Raw genomic sequence first — 26995 nt, forward strand, 5'->3', positions numbered from 1 at the left:
AATCTGTTGCTCACTTCCACTGTATAGTTGTAAGGGATTTGATTTAGGTCATACCTGAATGGTCTAGTGGTTTTCTCTACTTTCTTCAATTTAAGTCTGAATTTGGCAATAAGGAGTTCATGATCTGAGCCACAGTCAGCTCCTGGTCTTGTTTTTGCTAACTGTATAGAGCTTCTCCATCTTCAGCTGCAAAGAATATAATCAATCTGATTTCGATATTTACGATCCGGTGATGTCCATGTGTAGAGTCTTCTCTTGTGTTGTTGGAAGAGGGTGTTTGCTGTGACCAGTGCGTTCTCTTAGCAAAACTCTATTAGCCTTTGCCCTGCTTCATTCTGTACTCCAAGGCCAAATTTGCCTGTTACTCCAGGTATCTCTTGACTTCCTACTTTTGCATTCCAGTCCCCTGTAATGAATGGAAAGGACGTATTTTTTGGGTGTTAGTTCTAAAAGGTCTTGTAGGTCTTCATAGAACCATTCAACTTCAGCTTGTTCAGCATTACTGGTTGGGGCATAGACTTGGATTACTGTGATAATGAATGGTTTGCCTTGGAAACAAACAGATATCATTCTGTCATTTTTGAGATTGCCCAAAAGTACTGCATTTTGACTCTTTTGATGACTATGAGGGCTACTCCATTTCTTCGAAGGGATTCCTGCCCGCAGTAGTAGATATAATGGTCATCTGAGTTCAATTCACCCATTCCAGTCCATCTTAGTTCGCCGATTCCTAGAATGTTGACATTCACACTTGTCATGTCCTGTTTGACCACTTCCCATTTGCCTTGATTCATGGACCTGGTATGTCAGATTCCTTTGCAATATTGCTCTTTACTGCATTGAACTTTATTTGCATCACCAGTCACATCCACAACTGGACGTTATTTTTGCTTTGGCTCCACCTCTTCATTCTTTCTGGAGTTATTTCTCCCCTCTTTTCCAGTAGCTTATTGGGCATCTACTGACCCACGGAGTTCGTCTTTCAGTCTAATTGGCAACTTTACATTTTCTACCTGTAATTGGACTACATCATATCCAAAGAAAACAAATAGTAACTGAATACCTAGTCCATAGTAGCCATTGTTCCAGATGCATCACTTCTGATCATAGCTCATTAGCCAGGACTAGTCACACAGTCCTGCTCCACGAGCTGGGAGGTGGAGATGGGCCTGAATTTAGACAACAGTACCTGTCCTCTCTGCTGTGGGTGTGGTGCAGATGGGAGCACCATCCAACCAGGAGATTTGAGACCCATGTCACTGGCGCATCCAAAGCATTCATTTATTGCTTTATTCTGCACTCGATTTTTATTTTGTTTGCTAATTTCCTCTCCCACCTGCCTCATATTTCCGTGTATTCCGATTCCAAGTATCATGTTTCGATGCCACCGTGGTTTTCAGCTTGCAGTTTGGTGTTGCTTTCTGCGTGTGATTTCAGCTGGGGGCCCAGTCGTAGTTACTCTCTGGATGCCCCATGTGTCAGCAGCATTTGCTTTGAGCAGTTTCTCCAGCTCCCCACACGCACGTCACCGTTCATAAGCGGTTCATCCCACTGTCCCTTGAGAGGCTAAGGAGATGAATGTTTATTATACCTAGCGCATGCCAGGCCCTGTTCTACGTTCTTACATTCTCTAAGTTCAACCCGATAAAACTCTTAGAGGTGGATTCGATAATCTTTATTGCACAAAAGGAAAAATTGAGGCTCAGTAGCCCAAACCAACATAGCTAGTAAGTGACAGACCTAAGGTTCACACTCACTGGTAACTCTGCTCCTTCTTAAAAATGAAGAGGGACTTCCCTGGTGGTCCAGGGGCCCAGTTATTCACCTTCCAGTGTAGGGGATACAGGCTCAATCCCTGGTCGGGAAGCTACGATCTCACACTCCTTGGGGCCAAAGAACCAAACCTTAAAAACAGAAGCAATATTTTAGCACATTCAATAAACACTTAAAAAAATGGTCCACATCAAAAATAAAATTATGAGTATCCGAGTGGGTAAAGAGAATATTGATGATTCAGGGGGAGGAACTGTTTTCCTTTGGTTCGTTGTGTTCCTTGGCCATGCTGCACAGCATGCACGATCTCAGTTCCCCAACCAGGGATCAGACCCAGGTTCCCAGCAGTGGAAGCTGAGTCTTAACCACTGGACTGCCAGGGAATTCCCCGTGCTGGAACTGTTTTATTTTAAAATTTTCGTTACTTGTTTTTTAACAGATTTAAAACAGCTTTTGTCACTGTATCTTTGTCATCTTAATTGTCTACAACAATGCCTAGCACATAGGCTCTTAAAAATGTTGAATGTATTGGATCTAAAAGCCATATTTTATTTCTTCATTGGGTTTAGAATCAGCAGTGCTTCACTTCAGCTAAAGCCTTTGCAGTGATGGGAGTTGAGATTTGTTTAAAGCAGTGTGGGGGACGAGGCTTTTCTGTTTTTAATACGGTGTCTGATACTAATTATTGAAAGTATAAAGGCAGATGTTCATTTCTCTGATTCTGTGGAATGAGTAAGCTTGCCTAATAACTTTGTAAACTGGCAGGACCCAGGTATTGCTGTCAGGCAATATATTTTCACTTTAGGAGAATTTGGTGCTAAGTACTTAGATCTTAAGTTTATCTGTTAAGAGGAGATTTTTGCCTGTTTTCTGTAATTTTCCTTTTGGAGCTTATACTTAGTGCTATTTATAAAAGCGTGGGTGCTTGAGTTACCAGAGGCCAAAGCATGACAGTAACACTGTGAATCTGAGGTCTTCCTATTTTACAGGATCTGCACAATTTAGATCTAATGATTGGAATTGCTTCTGCGGGCATTGCTGTGTACCGAAAATATATTTGCACAAGTTTCTATCCTTGGTAAGTGCAAACCAGTTCTAATTATTCTCTGAATCATGCTTTAAAAATATGCTGAACAAAAGTAATGGTACCTCTAATTTTAAACTTTTACTTCTAAAGAAGGGACAGAGACTTTCTCCCAAGTTTTTACCTCTTACCTCTACAATTCATCCAGATTCTGTACTTGGGAAAATTCTTCTGGTTATTACTGGAGATCCCCTTCCCCCTTGGTCACCCTATGGTTTGGTATACCCTGTGAAACATGGATAAAAACAGCACAAGGCAGGTTTTGGTGTTAAGGAATCCTTCCTGGGCGGCACATGAGCCAGAATCCAGAGAACTTCCTCTGAGCAGGAGTTGTATTCTCTGTGCAGTTCCTGAGTTATTAATTGAAGCTTTGTGCCCAATTCTGGTCTAAAACCTGAGGAGACCCAAAAGACTCGAAACATCACAAATCTGAGAAAGATCGTGCTGTCCCCATTGTTCCAGAGGCTCTCTGCTGGAGGAATTAAGAGTACATGCTCCCATCCTGGCTTCAGGCATCTCTGGATGAATGATCTTGAGCGCTTACGGGATATCTCCCAGCCTTATTTTCCTCATCTGAAAATTGGTTATAACGATTTGGACTATTGCAAGGCTTAGTAGAGGGTCTGCCATAAAGCTTGAAGTAGAGGACGTGGTGCATAAAAAAGGCTCAGTTCGTGGTGGCTCTAATTGTGTTACTCTGCAGACAAGAGGCTAGTTGACCCATGGCTGTTAAGTGGCTTTTAAGTTGCAAAGCAGCTGGGCCGTGGATCTAGGTCTGTCTGTGCTCCTCCCACTGCTCCACACTGCCCTCAGCTGTCTTGCCCAGGTACACACCAGCTCCCGTAAAGCTGCAGCGTCACAGAACAGCTGACAGCAAAGGGAGCGCCTTGCCCACGGTCCTTGTTATTTCAGAGCTACATCATAATCCAGTGGCCGCGATGTGACGCTCAGCTTCGGTCAGCTACTTGGTGTTTGGCCGGGGCCATGGGGCCGCCATCCTTTCTACGCTGGAGCGAAGTCTAGGAAGCCGAGAGCCCCTGGCCATCACCATGAGGCGTCAGCTGCAACCCGGCTGCTCCCTGATGTGCTTTTTTTGTGTCATGTTTTATTTTTTTTTGGCAGGGTGAACATTCTAAAAATTTCTTTCAAAAGGAAAAAATTCTTTATACATCAGAGACAAAAACAGGTGAGTTAAACCTCTGCTTGCTTTGGTTCTTTTGCTGTCAGCCACTTCAGCTCTTAGCCCTTCGGTAGGTGAAGGCGTTTGTCGTACATGTAACAGGGGAGAGAGAGCTCAGCAAGCAGTGGAAAGAAAGTAGGCATTGGGATCCAGAGGGCCCCGTGGTTCTCTGTGTAATTCACTCTGCTTATCTGGCTGGGGAAGTCGCTTGCTTTGGAGCCAGAGATGTGGGGTTCAGGCCCTAGCTCTTCCACTTGCCCAGCTGAGCGGGTTACTTAACCTCCCCTAGTCGGAGTTACGTTGTTTGCTGGAACACAGCAATGCCCACTTCTCAGGGAATCATCTGATTTAGGTAGAGGTGCCATTGGTCAAAGCCCCTGGCCAAGCCCACCGCAGAGATAGCAGTGCAAGTCAGCAAGGTCAGTTTCTGCCCTTGATGTGTTTAAAATGCATGGTGGCCTTGGGTGTATGTCTCATAGGAGGAATCCACAGCCCTCCACATAATTCAGCCTGCTTTTCCACTTGGAGAAGAGTGACTTAGAGGTGAGGGAATCCACAACTAGCAAGGTGGAAGAGCTGGAATTTTAGCCAGTCTTTATGAATCTGAGCTGCCAGCTCTTACCATGATGCCACCCTCTGTCTTGTTTGTTAGGCTGCATATTTCTCACTTACCGTCACTACGCCACTTCCCAATTTTCCAAAGACAGTGTGTGCTTAAAATGGCTCCACACCACAGTGAACTCTTAGGAATGAGAACACTAAAGCTCAGAGCAAATAAGGACTAGAATCTGAGTCTACTAAGGACTAGAATCTGTGCAGTCCTGAGCTGCATATGCAAGATGCAGGGTACCAGAAAAATGCTCACGATGGTAATTTAACATGAGAACAGAAAGCCTGAATTCAAGTAGGAGGGAAATTGAGCAAATGATCAAAATGATGATTTTGAGTGAGCACTAGATTTAACTCGCTTTGTGGAAAGCGAATAGAGAGATCCAAAGCGTTATGAGTCCTGTCATTTGACAGGTGAAAGGTTATTTCTTCAGGGGAGAGATTTTTTTTCCCAGAGCTAAATTTTAAAAAGGATTGTATCAGGCAGCCTTTATTCGATTGTTCCAAATATATCCAACCTAGAAAGGTAGACAGATGTGAAACGAAAGCATTCATAAAAGACCACAGAGTGTGATAGAGAGTTTGACGCTGGTCATCTTTTTTTTTTTTTTTTTTTACCACGTTCATAAAGATGGTTAACAACTCCTGCTGTTGAATATTCTTAGAACCCTGTTTTGTGGCCTAAGGAATTTTGAAGCCAGTTTTCCACTGTCTGTTGTTTCTTCCCGGATTACCACACATGTGGGCATAAAGTGTTCGAGACCCTACTTCTCCAGCTATGCAGTTGAAATCTCTACTGTGCTTTTTCTCCCAGACGGAATCCAGGGAGCATATAGTGGCCTTCAACATGTTAAATTACCGATCTTGCAAAAACTTGTGGAAGTCCTGTGTCGAGCACCATACATTCTTCCAGGCAAAGAAGCTGCTACCTCAGGAAAAGAATGTTCTGTCTCAATACTGGTCTCTGGGCTCCAGGAACCCCAAAAAGTGAGTATTCTCTGGAGGCAGTCTCCACACTAGCCTGAAATGTAAACCCGACCTAGTAACCCCCGGGGAGCAGATATCCTCCGGGAAAGAGATCTTTCCCCGGAGGCCCCCACGTCCTGGGGCCAGAGCTGCTGGTGGATATTAGAACCTCAGATGAAAGTCTCTGCAGGGACAAGCAGCGATGTCTCCTTCCACACACACTCAGGTACTTCTATTCCTGTTGCTTGCTTCTGCCTCCTCAACTCTGTATTACTCAGAGCTCCCAAACACCCACATTTGCAACGACTCCCCAATGAAAGCACACGGCAGTGACTCATGGTCATCTTGGTGGCATTAAGAGAGCCTCTCCCACTGAACGTTAACTCCATAAGATGCTCTGTGATAATGAATGAGTGAATGAGCACACGGAGAAGGCAACAGCACCCCACTCCAGTACTCTTGCCTGGAAAATCCCATGGACGGAGGAGCCTGGAAGGCTGCAGTCCATGAGGTCGCAAAGAGTCGGACACAACTGAGCGGCTTCACTTTCACTTTTCACTTTCATGCATTGGAGAAGGAAATGGCAACCCACTCCAGTGTTCTTGCCTGGAGAATCCCAGGGATGGGGGAGCCTGGTGGGCTGCCGTCTATGGGGTCCCACAGAGTCGGACACGACTGAAGCGACTTAGCAGCAGCAGCAGCAGCAGCAGCAGCAGCAGAATGAGCACAAGTAAAGATTTCCAGAGTCAGCTGACTGACATACACGACAAACAACAGTCACATGGTAGTAACAACAGTAATTGCAGTTGACGATTACTGAGCGCTTACTTTGCTCCTCACACATATGTTGTTTAACTCTTTTTCAAATATGGCAGTTCCATGTATGCTGTTAGTCATAGGAATGATATTCAAAATACCTAATGATTAATACAGTAAAATAAATCTATAAATTGAAATTTTTTAGTTTATAGTATATTGTCTAAACTAACCATGCAGTGTATATTTTTGTATATGTTTTTATCCTGCCTTCTAAATAAAAGATGTAGCAAAAATTGCCTGTCAAATTATTTAAATTGTTTGGTTGGAAAATTTATTTTTGTGATTTTTTTTTTCTTTGATGCTGCTGCCACTGCTGCTAAGTCGCTTCAGTCGTGTCCGACTCTCTGCGACCCCAGAGACGGCAGCCCACCAGGCTCCCCCGTCCCTGGGATTCTCCAGGCAAGAACACTGGAGTGGGTTGCCATTTCCTTCTCCAGTGCATGAAAGTGAAAAGTGAAAGTGAAGCCACTCAGGTGTCTACTTGAAAGTTACAGAGTCGTGTCCGACTCTTAGCGACCCCGTGGACTACAGTCTACCCGGCTCCTCCATCCATGGGATTTTGATGTGGCTGTTACTAAAAATGGTGCCCCTATCTGAGCCATTATCAGATACGTGGGACTGTATCAGACCATTTGACCATTTCAGTGACTTTCCTACTATATTGGCAATCAGTAGCATTCTAGATTGAATAAGTGGTAAATGTCTGTTGATATCATTGATAGTATTTATGGTGCTAAATGCTCTCTCTCTGTTTCTGATGAACCAAGAACAAATATATTTTTCAAGGTTTTGGCTTATAAAACCATTCAGTATTTTTATACCTGCAGAAACTATTTCTATGAATATAATTTGCTGGAATGTAGCATTTACTTTGGTTGGACTTAATCCTCTCGGCGAGCTGAGAAGTGGCATTGAGAGCAACTGAAAGCTTGGACTCTGTTACTAAGAAACCTGGCTTCAAATCTGATCTACATCAGTTTTAATTTAATTTGCTTCTTCAATTTCTTCTTCTATAAAGTGTGGCCAACACGGAGGAGGTTTTTTTTTTTTTTTTTTGGTTATCCATTGTGACAGATAAAACCACTCCTATTTTGGTGGCTTAGAGCAGTCATCATTCTGTTATATCTCAAGACCTTGTGGGTCATGTTTTCAGGAAGGGTGTGCGTGACTGGATGGTTCTTCTACTGCATGCAGTGTGTGGATTGGGGTTTCTTGGTGAGATGAGGCTGGTGGCTGGGCTGGGCTAGGCTGAGGGTCCAGGACCACCTCTCCACACCTGGTGCCTTGACAGAACTATCAAAAGGCTATACTCATCCGGACCCCCATCCTCTCTGTGTGTTCTCAGGGCCTCTCCCGGGATAGTTGGCCTTCTTACGCGGAGGCTCAGGACTGCAAGAGTCTAAGGCAGAAGCAGCTGGTCATCTTAAAGGCTAGGCCTAGATCTGGCACAGTTAATCTTGGTCAAAGCAGTCACAGGCCATTCTGGGTGGAAGAGTCAGAGAACTTGTCCCCCGCACCCCCCTTTAATCTGCAGCTGTGGGTCACTTGGGATATGGAGGGTGACTTGGTGGCCATAGGTCAGCAGTTCTTGACCACCAATCCCAGCTTCAGCATACTGGCAAATCTCATCCCTTATTATCTCTGTTTCACAGATGGAGAAACTGAGGCTTAAGTTACATGATTTGCCCAACCCCTAGAGATACAATTACACATTCGCATGTTGGGCCTCTGAAAGCTTCTACATGAAAGAAACTTGTTTGGTATTTTCCAGGCTTATAGGACAATGGAACACTTCTTTTTCCAAAGAGTACCTATTAATAACCTGTGATGCATACTTTGGGGAACTGCTGCATTCAACCTTTGACTCATCGGGCTTGCTCCCACTATTGTGATGCTGTGCTCTCAATCAACGATAACTGGGTTTCTGGTGTAGATTCTCCTGGTGATGCTGCTGTGAGATTTTGATCAGGGTGACAGCCATATTTCTCACTGAAAATCAGGACATTGATATTCCAGAGGGTGTGCTTCACGTCACCTATGTTCTTTTGAGGTTTTTTGTCATGATTTTTGTTGGCTTGCTGGCTTTAGGCTGCAAGGAAATGTGTCAAATGTTTTAAGGTATTAAAATATCATTTAAAATTTAGAAGCTCCAGACTGAGTTTTCCGGAAACTAGTTTCCAACTCCATCCTCTCAAATAATTCATACTCTGAGGGGTCTAGAGAGCTGAGATTTAAATTACCCAGGTATAAATGAAACTGAAAGTAACCTTTAGGGTGGCACATTCAAAGAAAACAGCCCAAAACTGTGCTGTCTAAGCATATTTTCTCAGGTCTGCTCTTAAAGAGTTCTGAGTGATTTACGGTGACAGCTGCTGCCAGCTCGAATGACAGAGAACCCCGGGAAGGATGGTTAATGTTTGTACTCATGCCAGTGTGAGTAAAAGTGAGAATTCCTTGAAGTTCCTTGAACGGTGTTCCAACATTAATCCTGAAATTCCTTCTCATCTGGTAAGGTGTGGTTATGTTCTGAAAGCAGTTTTGTTGCTTGCAGTAGTAAGGACAAGAAAATATTTTTTCACCCAAAGAAAAGAAATAACGTCAGGGAAAGCCGGCCCAGAAAGGAATCTCTGGCCCAGGTGCCTCCACTCCCGGGAACCTTGGCCGGGGTCACCAAAGTGTTAACTGGCCCTGCGTCAGGCAGGGAGCGTGTGCAGACTGTTCGTTTCGTTTAGGCTATCACTTCCATCTCGTTGAACATGTCAGTGTAAAAAGTGAACCTGCGTCTGGTTTTTCAGGTCTGTAAATAACCAGTATTGCAAAAAGGTGATTGGAGGGATGGTGTGGAACCCAGCCATGCAGAGATCTTTATCGGTGGAACATTTAGAAACCAAGAGTCTACCGTCCCGGTCTCCACCTATTACTCCCAACTGGTATGTCTTTCTGTTTTTGGTGCTGTCCACCAGTAAACACTTTATTTCTTTTAAAAACTAAGTAAAAATAAAAACCTAACTATAGATGGTCTATGATGAGAGTTTATATTTGCATATTTGACTATTGCAGAAGTAACTGTTTTTATGAGATGCACAAGTATAGCTAGACATTTTTTTTAGTGTATGATGTTTGGATGTTATTTTTTTATATATATATATATATATACTTTTTTTAAGTCTTTCAAACTTGTTACAACGTTGCTACTGTTTTATGTTTTGGGTTTTTTTGGCCGTAAGGCATGTGGGATCTTAGTTCCCCAGCCAGGAATCAAACCTGCACCCCACCACCAGACCACTCGGGAAGTCCCTGGGATGTTCTTTTTTAAAAAGTTATTTGGTCTAAATAAATTGGAGCACTGCAGCCTACTGAAGTGCCCCTCTTGAAATTGTAGTATGCATTAGTATATTCAGGTTTTGAGAAGTTCTGTGATAAAGAAGCATGTTTAACTTTTATTTAATCTCATGTTTCCCATTAATAGCCAACAAAATAAACTTTGAGAAAACATGGTAAAGGTATGTAATACAACTGACAGAGGATGTGTGACCCTCAGCAACAGTAGCAAATGCTCATTGGAAAGTAGCCTGCCAACTTCTAAGTTGATGGACTTGGCTTAAAAGGAGGGAATTGGCAGTTTGGTGAAGTGGGTAAGGGCACTGGGCTTGCAGCTGGAACACCTGAACTCAGATTTTGGCTCTTCTGTTCATTAACAAATTTGTTTATCTCTCTGGTCTCAGTCTTTCCATCTGTAAAGGGGTTGAATGAACTAACAATGTACAAGTGCTTTGTAAGCTATACAGAAAGGATCAGGTAGAATTGTTGTTATTGTTAGTTATTTTTATTATTTTATTATTATTGTTGTTATTGTTAGTATAATGTTCCTTAGAGACATCAGGCCATTTTTTAAATGCCTCCAAAACAGCCAGATGTTATGGGGGGAGGGGGGAACCAAGCTGGAAACCTTGGCTCAACTCTGCCCTAAAATAGGATTATGGCTTTCTGTTCATTTCCTGATAGGGTGCACCTATAAATTCTTAAGGAGTGATCTACCAAGACTAAGAAACATTCTACCAGGCAGGCAGAAAGGGAGTGGCTGTGCAGGACTGCTGGGAAAGGAGACTCCGCTGGGGCCAGATCCTCTGGGCAGGAATGGTGATGGTGTTTAGTGGTGGAAAGTTATAACATGACCGAGTAGATGGATTCTTGGTTCCTGAAATGTAGCACTCATCCTATAGTGGTCCATGTGTTCTATAAAGTAGCAGCTTAATTTGTCTGCAAGTCTCTTAGCAGCAGAGGCCAGGACAACATTCAGGAAAACAGCGGGCTTTGGCTCTCACTGCTATTTATAGGTCCTCTCCGGAGGAGTCACGAGCCTTTCTGCTCAGCTTTGGGCACCGTGTATTGATCCTCCAGGCCCAAAGGGATTGCAAAAGTGGAGGCCCTGACAGCCCCAAGGAGAAGTGGTCAAAAAGGAAGGGCAAGATGAAAAAGCAAGGACAATGAAATTTAAGAAAGTTCAGCCGCCTAGAGCTGCCGATCACAGGAGCCGCTAGTGCCTCGGTGCTGCCCCAGGTGTCACCCCAGGCATCCTGAGAACATTGCCTCATTTGCTTCATTGTCAGGAGCCAGATGGGTACAGCTGAGGCTCAGAGAGGTAGAGTGACTTGCCTCACGGCGCACAGCTACTGCTGCTATTGGAAGGACAGAGCGGCGCTAATTCAGTCCATGCGGTTGCAAGGAGGTGGACACAACTGAGCAACTAGCACTTTCACTTTCAATGCCACGTAGATCTATCTTGAAAAGCAAACATTTCATCTTGGATCAAGTGAAATTGACATTAGGGGATATAGTTGGAAGAAGGTTCAAATTTTGCCCCCCCAAAAAACACCTTACTTTAGCTTCTGAACCTTCTATTTATACTGCACAAATGAATCAGAAAAATTGTCTGATGAGCAGCCAATTTGGCCTCCTTATGCATTGAGACCTACCTTAAGTGCTCTTGGAAGAATAACTCCCTCTAAACCAACACTCAACAGCTTCCCAAAGGGCACAAACCAGTCTTATCTGCCAGTTTATAAAGTTGAGGGGCCGTACCACTGGGCTCAGAGTCTCTGGGACCACGCAGCCCCTGGTTGGATTCTGGTATAGTAAGGCGGTTAACCGGCTCTTAAATTCCAGCAGCATCAGCAAAGCCACCCTTGGGACGGTCAGGGCACAGAGGTTAGATCACTGATGTCTGATAGAACCCTGAAGTAGAATCTGCTTTCAGCGCTTCGCTCTGCACCTTTCCCCACCAGGCGAAGTCCTCGGCTCCGGCACGAGATCCGAAAGCCACGGCACTCTTCTGCAGACAACCTTGCCAACGAGATGACATACATCACTGAGACTGAAGATGTGTTCTACACCTACAAGGGCTCCCTGTCCCCTAAAGACAGTGATTCCGAGGTCTCTCAGAACCGAAGCCCGCACCGAGAGTAAGAAACTTGTGCTCCTGTCTTTCCTGTGTCCCTTGGTTGGGGCTGTTGAGGAATTTGCACAGGCCCCATGGCCATTTAAGAGGAGGCAGAGGCTAGAGCCAGCAGCCAGCTCCCTGGGGTGCTCTCTGCCAGGCTGAGAACATCAGTCCACTCCCTTCCCCCAAGAGCTGTGTGCCTGGGGTCATTAGCTCGCCCTGCTTTTTTGTCAGTGACAGCAACCTACCGTCCACACACCCGTTAGCTCTCCTGAATGGTGTTTTCTCCAGTTGATGAGCAAAACTCAGTTTAAACCATTCCATACACCAGAGGTTGAGGGCATGTTGACTAGAGCAGTATGTCTCTAGATTGTCAGCCTTCGTCCGCTGCAAGATTCCCCACCCTTGAAAGTGTGCTCATTTCTCTCTGCCCACAGAAAACCTTCTCAGATCCACAGTCTGTCCTCAGGGCATTTGTTCGCTTTGGTTTTTAATGAATATTTAGAATAAAGGAAAAAAAAAAACACGCGCAGAGAACATCTCAGCATCTCGGATTTTCTTTGTTAAATTTTTGTCAAGGACAGTTTGCATCAAATTCTTTTATGTCCCCATAGTCCTTTTTTTTTCTTTTGTGACAAACTCCCTTCACATTTCAAGATCAGGAAAAAATATGTCTCTCCTAAAATACTGCCTTGAGTCCTTTTATTATTCAGTAAGATAATATCTGATTTACTTGTTCCCTGTTCGCTTGACTAGCAAGGAGCTCAGAGCTGCATGTCAGACTCCGTTGCATTAGCTTCGCAGAGCCCAGATTTCTGACATAGTCCTTAAGCTTTCTTCTCTGTCTTATTAATGAGTCTTATTTTTTCTCTGGTCTTAATGAATTCACTGTTCTACCATGTCTGCACATTTTAGAGTAAGCTCTCTCAAATCATTTTTTGAAGGGAACAAGACACAGATCATAAATGACAAAGTGTGATGGGCATGGATCATTTTTTTTTTTTTTAGGAAGTCAACCATGGTCATTGGGTATCCATTCTGTTTAGCCCCATGCTGTGCCCAAAATGTAGAAACATACGATGCCTCCCCTGACAGCAGAGGATTAAAAGAACGCACTTCGGTTAATCTGTAAATTTTTACCACTCTAACTCCTAGGATTAAAGCCTTAAATGCATCCTGACCATTCTCTCGGCATCGCAGGTGAATCACGGATCTCACTTCACACTTAAGTGTGAGATTGCTCTCTCTCTGTTGTCGCTGACCGCAGCAAACATGGTTTCCAGCTTATCTGTGTTCTTAACACCTCTGGCTGAATAATCCTCTGGTCATTATTTCCTTGTGACCTGAGCTTGGATGATGCTTCTGTTGAAATGATCGCTAACTCTTGCTCCAATTTACAGCGCCGTTGAGGCTACAGTGGAAGGGTGTGAGTTCCTCTGTGGGGCACAGTGGTTGTGCATGTCCCACAAGGCAGGAGCCCAGGCGAGCATGACTTGAGCCAGTATGAGCCTGTCAGGGGCTATGTCGCTTTGGTGAAGGGAGGAGGAGGTTTAGGAGCTGACTGAGGGCTCTGAGATGCCCAGTCACACCTTCCTCCGTGTCAGACCCCCCTGTTGTGGTTTGCAGTCCCATCATGGAATTGCACTGTCCAGTACAGTAGCCTCTAGTCATGTGTGGTTATTCAGATTGAAATTATTGAATATAAAATAAAATGTAAGTTCAGTTCCTCAGTCACACAAACATCATCTCGAGTGCTCTGGACCACCTGTAGATCAGATCAGATCAGATCAGTCGCTCAGTCGTGTCCGACTCCCTGCAACCCCATGAATCGCAGCATGCCAGGCCTCCCTGTCCATCACCAACTCCCGGAGTTCACTCAGACTCACGTCCATCGAGTCAGTGATGCCATCCAGCCATCTCATCCTCTGTTGTCCCCTTCTCCTCCTGCCCCTAATCCCTCCCAGCATCAGAGTCTTTTCCAATGAGTCAACTCTTCGCATGAGGTGGCCAAAGTACTGGAGTTTCAGCTTTAGCATCATTCCTTCCAAAGAAATCCCAGGGCTGATCTCCTTCAGAATGGACTGGTTGGATCTCCAACATGTAGATAGAGGCTACCAAATGGGACGACACAGATATAGCACACTTCCAGGGTGGCAGGTGGACAAGAGATGGATTCTGTCCACGAGTACATGGATGTCCTCTGCTCATTGTGGGTACGTGGACGTCTTAAAGGGCTCTACTCGTTGCTGAGTCCTGAGTGCACTTTCTATACCCTTGGCTGCTCCTTGAGGGAACGTGAAGGTGAAGTAGACAAGTCTTTGCTTTCAGGGACCTCAGGCCACCTGAGCAAATAGCACCTTATCAACCTTCATCAGCACACTGTGGGGCTCGGTCCGTTTGATGAAAGGAGAAGAGAGTTTAGGAAAACAGCGGTTTCTGAGAAGCCTGATTACAGGTCCTACCTCAGATCTTCCTAAGTGCGGTCTGTGACCCCACCATGGAATTACAGAGCATCCAGACCTTCACAGGCCAGGACAGCCACACACACGTGGCTGTTTGAATTTAAGTTTATTAAAACTCCATTGAAAATTGACTTCCTCAAGCCCTGTTTGGTTTAAGTAATTCCTGGCCCTGCTCACCCATCAATTCTTCCTGAAACTCCTTTGTGAGACCTAGGAAGGTGTATCATCCTGGGACACTGTTTTGCAGTGAACCATTAAAAGTAGCAAATAATGGTGATTCAGAGGCAGCCTACCTCGCCATGGCTTTGCCAGGTGAGCCACAGTAGACAGCTCACCGAGTCCAGTTAGCAGCTATACTTTGCAAGTGGGATGAACAGTTGAAACAAGTTCAGCCCCTAGCACGTCACATAGGTAGGGGACCCCGTCCCACTGGCAGGAAGCCACCTTCTGCTGAGCTTTCAGAGGCAGCAGGCCTCCATTGGTCCTCCATTGCCCAAAGCAGGAAGGGAAGGCTGGTCTGTACTTGGTGAAAAAACTGTGGTGGTCTTTTCAGTGAGTACAGTCATCCCAAAGTACCTCAGGGGGATTGATTCTAGGACCCTCAAAGGTACAATATCCATGGACACCCAAATCTCTCGTAAAATGGTGAAGTATGGTTGGTCCTTCATGTGTGTTAGTGTTAGTCGCTCAGTCATGTTCTACGCTTTGTGACCCCGTGGACTGTAGCCCGCCAGGCTCCTCTGTCCATGGAATTCTCCAGGCAAGAATACTGGAGTCAGTAGCCATTCCCCCTTCCAGGGGATCTTCCCAGCCTAGGGATAGAATCCAGATTTCCTGCATTGCAAGCAAATTCTCTCAGGATTCCCTGAGCCACCAGGGAAGCCCTGATCCTTCATAACTCTGGATTTAATTTGATCCACAATTAGCTGAATCCACGGACTCCCAGGGTCGGCTGCAGTATTTGCAAAATGTTTAAGAAGCATTGAACATGTTTTATATAGCAAATTGGCGTGTTAAGAGGCAAGAAGAAATATCCTGTCAGAGATATCAGATGAATACAGACAGCAAGGAGAGTTCCTTTTGAAAGAAGGATGACGTGCAGTGTTCTGTACCCATGTAAACAAGAGGAAGAAGGAGAGAAAGAAGAAGAGAGTGATTCAACTTTGGCTCTCAACCCAGAGGCATAGCTCCGACTCTCTGAACATTGTCCTTGCAGATGAGTCACTGTGGTTTGTGGCGTATTTATAGCAGCGCGGCAAAGTTTATGATTATAGTTACGAGTCCTTGGCAGTTTGCTTTGTGCCCGAGCAGGCGGTCCTCTTGTTACCCCTCAGCCATTCTGTGTTCCTTGCCTTGCTTCAGAGCCAAGGCCAGAATCTGCAGAGAAGGAAGTTACCAAAAACAAAAACAACCTGCCACCCAGGGAAGAAATTTAAAAAAAAAAAAAAAAAGGAAGGGGAGTGCCCCAGAGGAGAAAACGACTTTGCGGAGCAGAAAGCTGGAGGAAAACAACTTTGAGGGCAGATGAGGGTTGTGTTTGAAGAACTTTTCAGCCCCCATGATGTCTTGGCCATTTTCTCATTTCCTTCTCCAGAGCCTGCCTTGTTCTGGGGACACGGGGCAGCTGTCGGCTTTTATTTCCAAACTTCTGTACGTACAGCCATGTGAATACACTGATCTGTAGCGTGAAGTGTACTGAAAATGGTTAAGATGGTAAACTTCATGTGTATTTCACCACTGTTTTTTAAAATGTTTTAAAATAGTGTCTGTGCATTGGAAGAAACTCTAGGTATCCCCTTCTTCCGCTGCACCACCAGGGGTAGGAATTCCCTCTGCCCTGTCACCTGGTCACCCAGCCAGTGACGGGCAGCTCTCCTGCCATGGGGCAGCCTGCTGTCTTGGACAGCCTGGTTTCCAGACTGTGTCTCCCCGCAGGAGACCAGCCAGTGACAGGGTTTCTCAGGAGTTTTGTTTTCATTTTCCCTGCACCTTGCCTGCCCTTCTCTTGGTCTCAGGCCGCTTGCATGTGGACGTCTGATGACTACTTTAAACCCAGCCTGGCCCAGCCTCAACTCATCATCTTCTGTCCAGCCTGCGGCTGCTCCTGTGTCTTGGTGAGGCCGTGTTCAAGAACCACCCTCTTGGTACCTGTTGGAACGTCAGGCATCCTCAACAACTTCTCTTGCTCCTGCATCATCCAGTTCCTCACCCGTAGTTTCTCTCCTGCAAACATCTCTTGACATGGACCCCTTCACCATCCTCCCCATCGCCTTGCCCATGTATAACTGCCATCATCTCTCAAAGGGATGCTTGCAGCAGTGTTCTAAGTATCCTCCTGTCTTTGGTCTCTCCTCCTCCTTCCAGACCATCCTTAACAAGGGCTCAGTTCAGTTGCTCAGTCGTGTCCAACTCTTTGCAACCCCATGGACTGCAGCATGCCAGGCTTCCCTGTCTGTCACCAACTTCTGGAGTTTACCCAAACTCATGTCCATTGAGTTGGTGATGCCATCCAATCATCTCATCCTCTGTTGTCCCCTTCTCCTCCTGCCCTCAATCTTTCCCAGCATCAGGGTCTTTTCAAATGAGTCAGCTCTTCGCATCAGATGGCCAAAGTATTGGAGTTTCAACAAGGGTAATAGGCTTATCTTCCTGAAATTCAATCCCGAGCACATCACTCCCCTACTTTTCTTTTCTGTGCTTTTTCAAAGTTTCATGCCTCTGCAAATGCTGCAGATTTGCTTTTTTTTAAATTAGAGTTTTATCTAAAATACTTTCTTCTTCCCTCCTGACTACCTGTCTAAACTGCTACTAGTTTGTCTCTGCCCCCTCTTCTGTGGAGTCTCTCCTGGCCTCCCCAGACATCTGAGCATCTCCCTTAGAGTGTGATGATAATATTTGACTTATCGCTGTACCTTAAAACAGATAGTGAGCTCTTGGAGAGCAGAAATAGTACCCTGTTCACCTCTCCTTCCCCCAGACCTGGCATGATATCTGGCACTTAGATATACAGTGACTATGTGGATAGATGGACAGACAGACACATGGTCACATGAAACTGGATGCAGCCCTTGGGTAATGCCCAGACAAGCTCCCAAGTTTTCATAATGGGTGTCTCCTCTGCCACTTCCTGGCAGGTCCGCACATCACATGAGACACAGCGTCTGATCTGCACACCAAGGACTCACACAGATTTACTGCGACAGGTTTTGGTTAACTGTCCTCCGTTAGCAGTTCTCTGTGGTAGGTGCTGCTGCAGGGTGTATGTGGGTGAGAAATTCTCAGAAAATTCAAGCACAAACTGACCAAAATATACCCAGTGCTTTCTTGTTATTGAGGTATCACAATGACCAGGGGGGCAGCCTGGGGACGATGGATGACCTGTGACTCCATTAGTGATGAGACAGAGCTCAGAAAGCAGCATTTCTGACCCGTTTTCCCTCCGCCACCTCTGCTACTTCTTACGTGAAGTTTTGATCTTGGGCCCTTGGCGTGTATTGCAGAAATAAAACAGTGTCTCCACATCACAAACACCCGAACTACGGAGACACTTTCTGTTACTCAGTGCGCCTTACATCAGGATCCATGTAGATTAGCTGGCTACGTGTTAAGTGCCCTTGGGGAGGAACAGACAGAGGACTAGGGTCTCTCCCAAGCTTGAGAAGCCCATAGACTTGGGAGAGAAATGCCATGCGGAACAGCTCCCACTCTGTCACCCACCAGAGCCAGCGCCTCCTCTCAGGCGCCCCCAGTGAGAACTGTGAAACCCTTGGTGGGAGCACAGCTTGGCTTGGCTGACAGGTTTGGGGGCGGTGGGGGGTGGTCTTTGGAATTTCCTAAAGTTTAGGAAAGAGTGGTATAGAAAATATCACGTGGTAAATCTTGCCATTTTAACTTTTTCTTTAACCTTGCTTCTCTTCAGAGAAATGAACTCTGTCCTGGCTTTTGTTTCCGATGCCTACTGCGTTTACAGTTCTGAAGCATCGGCTTCTGAGGGCGAGCACCCGTTTGTCTGCCGGTCAGTCCGTCTGTCTGTCTCTGCCCCTTTCTCCTCCGGGAGCTGGGGGTGGCCAGTCCGTCCCCAACTGCTCTGGCTGCCCCTTCTCCTGACTCTGGGACAAACTGCTTGCTGCCGGTCTCTCTCCCTGCCTTTCTCGGCCCCTTTCACAGTTGCCCTCTAAGCCTCGGTGGACCCCCTTGTCTCTCGGTCAGTCACACCTCACGTCCTGCCCCAAGAGGGGAGGACGGCTGCTCAGCCTGGGGTTCTCACTCGTGGCATCCCTGTGCTGCGTCCAGCTGCCACCTTCTCGTTGCGTCTCATCATTTGATGTCCTCCTCGCCATCTGTCTGTCCATCTTCCCCGCTGAGCCGAACGTTACTGCAGCCTGCAGGGAACGTCTGTACGTGGTGGCTCAGCCAAAAAGAATATTGTCATGTTTAATAAATTACCATCTAAAAGTAACATCTCCGCCCATACTTAGAAAATAGGATTGGGGACATAATGACTTTGAATATGTTATTTTTAGTACCATGGGTTGTTTTGGATAGACCATTATACTGAAAAAGAAAAATACTTTAAAACCTTATAGAATGTTATCTAAATTCTATATGACATATTTCAAAATTCAGAATTTAGAAGTTAGATATGATGAATACAAAAATACATCACACTTTACTGAGAAGCCTGACCTCTTCTGCTGTGTCGCCTTGCTCTTCTGTTTGCATGTCGTCACCGTTTCCATCACTCTCATCTCCAGATTCTTCCAAATACGTGAAGTATGAATGCTGTCGGCAGCTTCATGTTAGAGGTTCAGTTCCACGCCTAGCTGGAAATAGCGTTTCCTGAATCCTTTGGGTTTTATCTTGTTTAGTAGCGTCATGTCTCCCTTTCTGCCACTAGGAGGTGCTCTTAGAAACATGAAAACAGAAAAGTTGCCTACTTGAGGAGAATTTTTTTTTTAGTTTCCTGTTATCTAAAGTCATTTATTTTCAGCCTGAAAACATCCCACTAGTACACAGCTTTAAGTCCAAAATCTCCTCGCTCTGAAATGCTTTCCCATCCATAATACCCCTTAACCGGCAATTTGAGCACCTTAAGTTCAAGCTCTTCTCTTGCAAATAGCTCTATTTCTACACTGCTCTGTCACTGAAATTTTGTATTCAGATGAATTGTGATTGTGAATCACTTTATATGAGTAAAACAATACAGATTTTATATTTAAAGTAAGCTAATTTAAACTTTCTGGGAAACAGAGAGGTACTCCATTAATGGAAAAAAAAACCCTGGAAAAGGACCTGAAATACAGGTTTAGTAAGAGGCAGCAGTGACTGTCGTCTGTCTGTCTCACTGTCTTTGTCTGCTCACCTTTCCCATCACTAACCTGAAGTGAGGTCAGAATGTGCAGGAGTCTGTGCAACGTGAGGACAGCCCCATATTCTGTAGGTGTTTTGAAGGCATCTTTTGCTCAATCTGTGGCCCTGGAAGGAGTCTAGTGTGGGTGTGCATGATGCAGAGGAGTTGTGTGCGCTACGCAGTGTTCATCCTTGCAGCCCTGAGAGGTTGGGGAGGATGGTCTTAGGAGCAGATCCAGTGGCTGGGAGAGGGGAGAGGTGCTCAGGGACTCATGTTCATCAGACTCCCGGCGGGTGAGGAGAAAGCTGTGTGACCTGGGGCAAGTTACTCAGTGCCTCTTAACCGGTTTCTTCATCTGTGACATGGGAATGGAACAGATGACCCTAGAGGTCTTTGACACTTCTCAAAGACAGCATCATCCAGTAGAACTTCCTGCAGTGGTGGAAGTCTTCTGTGACTGGTCTTGTCCAGTGCAGGAGCTTCTAGCCACACGTGGCTGTTGGGCATTTTTGAAATGTGACTGGCACAGCTGAGGAATTTTCTAATCTTCACTTCTTTAAATAGCCACTTGTGACTGGTGGCTGCCATATTGGACTGTGCAGCTCCAAGGTACAGAAGGACCTATATTAGAGAAAAATAAAACCTATGATCTCAGCGGAAGCGATGAGTGGATGTCACAGGTGAATAATGTAAACTCGGATTGATATAAATTGTCGTGAATGTGCAGAGTCAGTCCCATTTCCTCTGGGTAGCAAACTGTCCTGTGAAGCAGAGTTATGAGCAGGAATGAGATGGAAGGAAAAACTTTCAACAGTGGAGACCCACACATCTGAGTGAGCTTAAATAATTAAGCACCAGAGTAGCTGGGCACAGCTCCCTTGTTACCCTTCTAAAGCTGCTGAGTTGTCAGCAGTTCTTGGTACTGCCCTGCCCTCCTTCCCCTTTACCCCAAAACTAAAAGCTGATGCTATTGAGGCCAGCTGGGGGTGTGGGCAGCCAGTAGACTCTGGGTGTGCACGAGCCCTGGGCTTGACCTTCAGAGCCCCTCTAAAAGTTCTAAGGATTGGTGACAGCCATGAGATGCCAGGCTCCAGCAGTCAGTATTGTGTGCTCTGATAAAATATTAATCCAGTTATTAAAATATCTCCTCCTCCCCCACGATGAAGGAGTATATCCGAGAACAGCCCAGCACAAAGCTGCCTGACCCAGAAGTCATCCAGTTCTGTGTCTCCATCTTCAAATGCTCCAGGCTCCTGCTCCCCAGATGGCGTCGACCAGCAGTTCCTAGAGGACTTCCACAGGGTGACCAAAGGGGGCTCCGCCGAGGACTCCAGCCAGTACTACTGTGACAAGGTGGGGGGGCGGGGCTCAGGTGCTGTGGCCAAAGCGGGCCAAGCCAGCCGGGCTTCCTGTGTGGGGCTGCCTCTTGGGCAGTTAAGTGGTTAGGACTCAAAGGAATTAGGTTATCACCAATCACTGGAGAAAGAAGTAACGTAATTGACGATTTTCTGACATTTTCCAGAATGATGGTGACGGCTACTTAGTCTTGATCCGCATCACGCCAGATGAAGATGGGAAATTTGGATTTAATCTAAAGGTACATTGTGTGTAATTTATAAGGACGTGTGATGCTCTGAAGCATTCTTTAGATGACTTTTAAACTTCCATTACAAATGTGCCATAGACCTAAGGCTGTGTAGGAAAATTGGCTTGGCCTTCAGAATTGGGAGCTTTTCAATGGGGCCATAGGAGTTGCCTCATACCAAGTGCCTACTCTATGTACTTGTTTATATCCCCTTATTGAGGATATAAAGGGGATTGTTCATATCCCCTTATTGAGTCCTTTTATTAAGTGGTGAATTTTGAAACATTTTATAGATGCACACTAAGGGGCTTCCCAGGCGGTGCTAGTGGTAAAGAATCCGCCTGCCAATGCAGGACATACAAGAGATGCAGGTTCAATTCCTGGATCAGGAAGATCCCCTGTAGGACGAAATGGCAACCCACTCCAGTACTCCTGCCTGGAGAATCCCATGGATAGAGGAGCCTGGCGAGCATCAGTCCATGGAGTCGCAAAGAGTTGGACACGACTGACTGAACACAAGGCTCGGAGAGATGGGAACCCCTCAGCACTGCTAAGAGAGAACAGGGATTCAGGTGCAGGGCCATAACCTCCTCTGTTTCCCTCTAGGCCAGCTCTGCAAACTATGACCTACGGGCCCAATCCCATCTGTTCTTACAAATAAAGTTTTATTGGAACACAGACACCCCATTCATTTACAAATGGTTTATGTCTCCTTTGGCATTTCAATGGCAGAGGTGCTAGAGTGCCCTCTGTCCCACAAGCCACAAAAAGTAATATCTGGCCCTTCCCAGAAAAGGTTTATCAGCTTTAGAGCAGAGTGAGGGCAGGTGATCTTCGCTGCGCACCCCGCAACTGCCATCAAACTCCTTTCTGATAGCCCAGCAGCCCCGCTGACAGCCAGTTCTCAGAGGTCAGAAGCCCTCACAGTCTGGGACCTTTACACAGCTCCTCCCCTCCAGCGTAAGCTCCTCTCCCAGCAGTGCTTATGGGCTGGGCTTTTAGAGTCTTTTTCCTGAGGATGTTTGCATTTTTTGAAAGGAGCCTGCTTCAGAATGCATCTTTAGTCCATGGATGGTGGGGATGGCACTGGGAGGCTTCTGAGTGGCCTTCTGGTTGACCCACTAGACCCATAGCCTCTGGAACTTTATCATTCTAAAAGGTACCAGCCCTTGGGAGTAGAATACATTTAAGTCAAAGTTGAGCCCTCCCTTTGTGTCAGAGATACCTGCATGTCTTTGGTGCTGTGAACAACTCAAGTGGTTTTTAATGTATACGTTTACAGGGAGGAGTGGATCAAAAGATGCCTCTCGTGGTGTCAAGGATAAACCCAGAGTCACCTGTAAGTACATGTATTCTGTAATTTCCCAAATCCATTTTCCCGTAAATGTAACAGATTTCTATTTCTGTGTCCTGTTTCTTTTTTACTGGCAGCATAGAGTGTGTGTCAGCGCATGCATAGAGATAGGAAGAAAGCATTTTCCAGAAGCTTGCTGCTCAGTGTGACCCCCGAGGCTGCAGCACCAGCATCCCTTGGGAAGCTTACTAGAAATGCAGATTCTCGTACCCCACCCCAGACCATCTGGACCAGAATCTGCATTTTTAACCAGATCCCCAGGTGGCTGGGAGGCACATTAAAGTGTAGGAGTCCTGCTCACAGGAAGGCAACTGGGGCATAGAGTTCACTATTCTACAAGCTGTAAGTGGGCTCGTGGGTCTTGGGCCTCTAGGCATCTAGGAGATGATTTGGTTTTTTTTAAGCATTGAGCACCAAAGAGTCCCTGTACCTCCTAAGAAAGGGACCCATTTGGGGGTTTTACTCTTAAGTTGTCTTTAAGCTTGTGCTTTACATTTTCTTACTCTTTATGGCCTCTATGAATTAAGAAGCCTATCAATCAGTTGCACGGCTTCTTGTCCATAACGGTTTGTGCCTTGGGGGTTATGCTTGCAAAGGCTTTCTCCATCACAAGATAGCTATATACTTGCTTTTAGCTGACAAATCATTTTCTAACAAAACACCTAGAAAAACAGAAGTTAGAGGTATTAGAGTCATTCTGACATTACAGTAATAAGTGAAGCTTGGCTGCCATAGAGAAATGGCCTCAGTACTCTTTTTCACTTTATTCTGAAATGTTTTCATTCGTAATGTAGGTTCTGAGCAGCACTTCTTTAAAATCCCACCACTAGCTACCATGTCAACATAGCAGTGGCTGTAATAAAAATAAAGGCGGTAATGCCAGGGGGAGAAAAGCAGAACTTGGTCGCGGTCTCCAGTGTCCAGGCTCAGAAAGCACCAGGTTCTCCTCTTGAGGATTATATTATGGTAACAAAAGAAACTCGCTCTTCCCCTGCGTGCAGGCAGACACCTGCATTCCTAAGCTGAATGAAGGGGATCAAATCGTGCTAATCAACGGCCGGGACATCTCAGAACACACCCATGACCAAGTGGTGATGTTCATCAAAGCCAGCCGGGAGTCGCACACGCGGGAGCTGGCCCTGGTGATCAGGAGGAAAGGTAACAGCCCCCGAGGGAGAGGAGCCTTAGCGAAGAGGGCCTTCTCGGGCCCGTTCCTTGGTTTCAAGATGTTGTGCTCGTAGCCAGCATCAGAAAATCAAGAACTTTCCCCTGATGGGAAACAACCCGCTGGCTGACTTCTCACTTGAAAATGTGGAGATGTGGCCCCACAGGGCCGCATCCCTCATGACCAGTCCTCTGCAGGTAGGCAGCACCCCCCACCCCCACTTTCAATACAAGACATGACACTCCTGTCCCCTGTTCCTCGCAGGTCCGTCTTAGCCCCCTCCACACACCCCTCTTAGCTGCCTGCCTCTGCCTTCATTTGCATTTTCAACCCTTTCTCAAAGGATCGGGTTATATTTCATTCATGTGCATTTGGTTTCGTTGGAGAGGCTTTAGCAGAATGGGGCCTGAGCCTGGCTGCCTCAAGGCTGTTCTAACTCTGCCTCCTCCTGGGTTCCGGGACCTTGAGCAGATTTCTTACCCAATCTATGTTTCAGTTTCCTCTAATGTAAATGAGGATGACATAGTCGCTACCTCCTGGGATCCCTGTGAAGATACAATGAAGCTCATACTGGAAAGCATCGGAGATGCTGCCCAGTTCTGTGTGGGTGTCGGAAGGGCATCCTCTGTTGACTACGGCTACTATTAGTGTTGTTGTTATAAAGCAGGAAGCCCAGTCCTTGAATCCTCCTTCCCAGCTTTCAGACACGGAAGGTAAATGAAGCACATGCCTCGGGCCCTGGCCCTGCATCTCCGTCTGGACTCATAGTCATCGGCACAGCCCACACCCCCCACATACCTGTCGTCTTTGTTCCCACTAAAACTCCCAGTGCCAGCGCTCATCCCACCTCCTCTGTGAGGTCCTCCCGAATCTCTCCAGCCCCCACCCCAGCTCCTCCCACCACCCATCTCCACCAAACCCAGCTCCACCCTGGGCACACAGTAGGTGTCACTAGTGACAGTGGCCGATGTCTGTGCAGCTCGAGTGGCGTGCCCGCATGGTGTTAGTTGCTTTGCGTAATTACCCTCTTCCATTCTTACGATGATCTCATAAGGTTGGTATTCTTATCCCCGAACAAGGATAACAGTCGCAGAGAGGTTAAGTAAGTTGCTGTGAGTCCCATAAGGCCACGTGATGGTAGAGAAGGAAGGAACCCAGCAACTGGAAGCAAGCCTGTCCATCACGTGAAGTGCCAGCTGGCTGATAAGGGGCAGGGCCTTGGGGGAGGGGGAGGGGAAGTGGCCTCCGAGCGCTCTGGCCAGGCCCTGGGTGGGCATCCTCCACCGACCCATGGCAAGGGGCTGGCACCTGTTTGAGGTGAGGAACAGAGATGTTTGTAGACTAGTGGAGTTGCAGGAGCAGTGCCGCTGATTTCCTATAGCTGTCATGATAAGTTCATTTTTAAAATAAACATTTAAATAAAAAAATAGTAGTAACAGAGAGAGTTACAGAACCCATGAAAATCAGTAAAGAATCTGAGCTTCTGTGATCAATGAAACTAATGTGCCCTTTAGGGTCAGACGTGTAGACTGAATCCCCGGGTCCCACCCTGACAGGCTGGGTCACCTTGGACAACTCTTTTTCCTGTGAGCCTGTAAAGTGGGAATAAATAACTAAATAAGGTGGGAATACTGGTCAGCGCTGTGAGGATTCAGTTCAACTGTGTGGCAAGATATAAAAGTTGTTTCTTCTCTTTTACCTTGAAGACAGTAGAGAGTCACTGAAGGCTCTGGAGTAAGGGAGTGACTTCTCTTTCTGGGTCGAAAGGGGCCATTCAGAGATGATCCCAAAGTTTGAAGTGATGGTGGACAGAAAGAGGCACGTGAGGCTGGGGAAGTGGTGTGCATGGTGGGGAGGAAGAGGTGCTCTGTTGGTTTTTACCCATATTAAGTCTAACGTGAAGGGAGAATTCTGAAGAAGAAACTAAGAGATGTCTACTCCAGAGCCTCCCACCTAACAAGAGCCTTGAGTTAGAGATGAACTGACCAAGCTCTGTGGGACAGGGGTGTGGGCAGCGCCAGACCCCATACCAGCTTCCTGGGAAAATGCCTGTTTGAAGGGCACTAATGAAAGGAACCTGAGAAGGAAAAGAATAGCATGGGTAAGGGAATAATCAGGTTGGAGAAAGCAAAGGGAGAAGATGTGTTCTCTTCAATGACATGTGTTCCCTTCCTCTTACCTCTGACAAAAGCCTCTTGAGTCCTAAACACCATCATTTAAGGCTAACCAGAAAAATTAGTATGTCATTTTGTATAATTAGCACATATTGAATCATTCAACGGGAAGTAGTATCTTTGGTGAAAATGATTACCATGTGCTTAATCATTTAATAAGATGTTTTAAACCGTCTGCATTCAGGTGTCACAAGTGTAATTTGAGGGGGAGGAAACCGATCCCCCGCGCATGGCTGGGCAACCCTGACTCACCCTTTCTTGTCCACTGCAGCCGTCCATTCGTTTGCCGATATCAAATCTGAAGATGAACTGAACCAGCTCTTCCCTGAGGCCATCTTCCCCGTGTGTCCAGAGACGGGGGACACGCTGGAGGGGTCCATGGAGCAGCTAAAGAAGGGCCTCGAAAGTGGGACGGTGCTGATCCAGTTTGAGGTAAGAGACCCCTGGGGTCTCGGTGGGCTGCCCAAGTCATCACCAGTCGGCCAGACTCATCGAGGGACCCTGAGGGGCTCAGGGCCTCCGGGAGAAAGCCGGGGCGGTGTGGCTGGGGGCCATGGCCCATCCCTGAACTCTGACTCCCCTTCCTGTTCTAGTAACGATCAGTAGTCATGGAGAAATGTGTCAGAAACTGAGGAGGTGGGACTCTGAGCATGTTTAGCTGCCAACACAAAAGCTCAGAACACTCACAGTCGAAGGTGGTGGAGAGGCAGCGTGGGCGAGTGCAGAGGGCTGACGGAGGAGCCAGGCCCTGACCCCACCAGGCACGCTGTAATTTGGAGCACTTGAAACCATCCCATGAGGGCGCAGGGGCTGGGTTTCTCAAGTCCCCCAGAACCTCGGGGACACGAGTGGGGATCAAAGTCAGACCCTGTCTTCCCTCCCCAGGAGACACCTCTGCTCATGGGATTGAGGCTGTTGACAAAGGCACACACAGAGACTGCAAAATAAAGTAGGACTCAAGGAGGCTCGGTTTTCAAGTCAGTTTTACTGACCACTAACAGAATATAAATAGAACGTATTTATTTTCCACATTT

General features: G+C 46.4%; 1 protein-coding gene across 5 annotated transcripts in view; it reads left to right on the forward strand.

The window, feature by feature from the left end:
• Positions 1–26995, forward strand: part of PTPN3 (protein tyrosine phosphatase non-receptor type 3) — a 165935-nt gene that overhangs the window by 112136 nt on the left and 26804 nt on the right. For 3 of the 5 annotated variants that reach the window (XM_070375135.1, XM_070375138.1, XM_070375137.1), the window contains 11 exons: positions 2763–2851; positions 3980–4043; positions 5461–5633; positions 9227–9361; positions 11717–11893; positions 18253–18348; positions 20850–21036; positions 21206–21280; positions 22551–22607; positions 23624–23780; positions 26233–26393. In XM_070375135.1, coding sequence (XP_070231236.1) covers positions 2763–2851; positions 3980–4043; positions 5461–5633; positions 9227–9361; positions 11717–11893; positions 18253–18348; positions 20850–21036; positions 21206–21280; positions 22551–22607; positions 23624–23780; positions 26233–26393 — 1371 coding nt within the window. The remainder of the gene's footprint in view (positions 1–2762; positions 2852–3979; positions 4044–5460; positions 5634–9226; positions 9362–11716; positions 11894–18252; positions 18349–20849; positions 21037–21205; positions 21281–22550; positions 22608–23623; positions 23781–26232; positions 26394–26995) is intronic. The other 2 variants (XM_070375136.1, XM_070375139.1) reach the window with 2 other exon arrangements.

Source organism: Bos mutus, chromosome 8, assembly GCF_027580195.1.
Source record: "Bos mutus isolate GX-2022 chromosome 8, NWIPB_WYAK_1.1, whole genome shotgun sequence".
Taxonomy (NCBI): Eukaryota; Metazoa; Chordata; class Mammalia; order Artiodactyla; family Bovidae; genus Bos; species Bos mutus.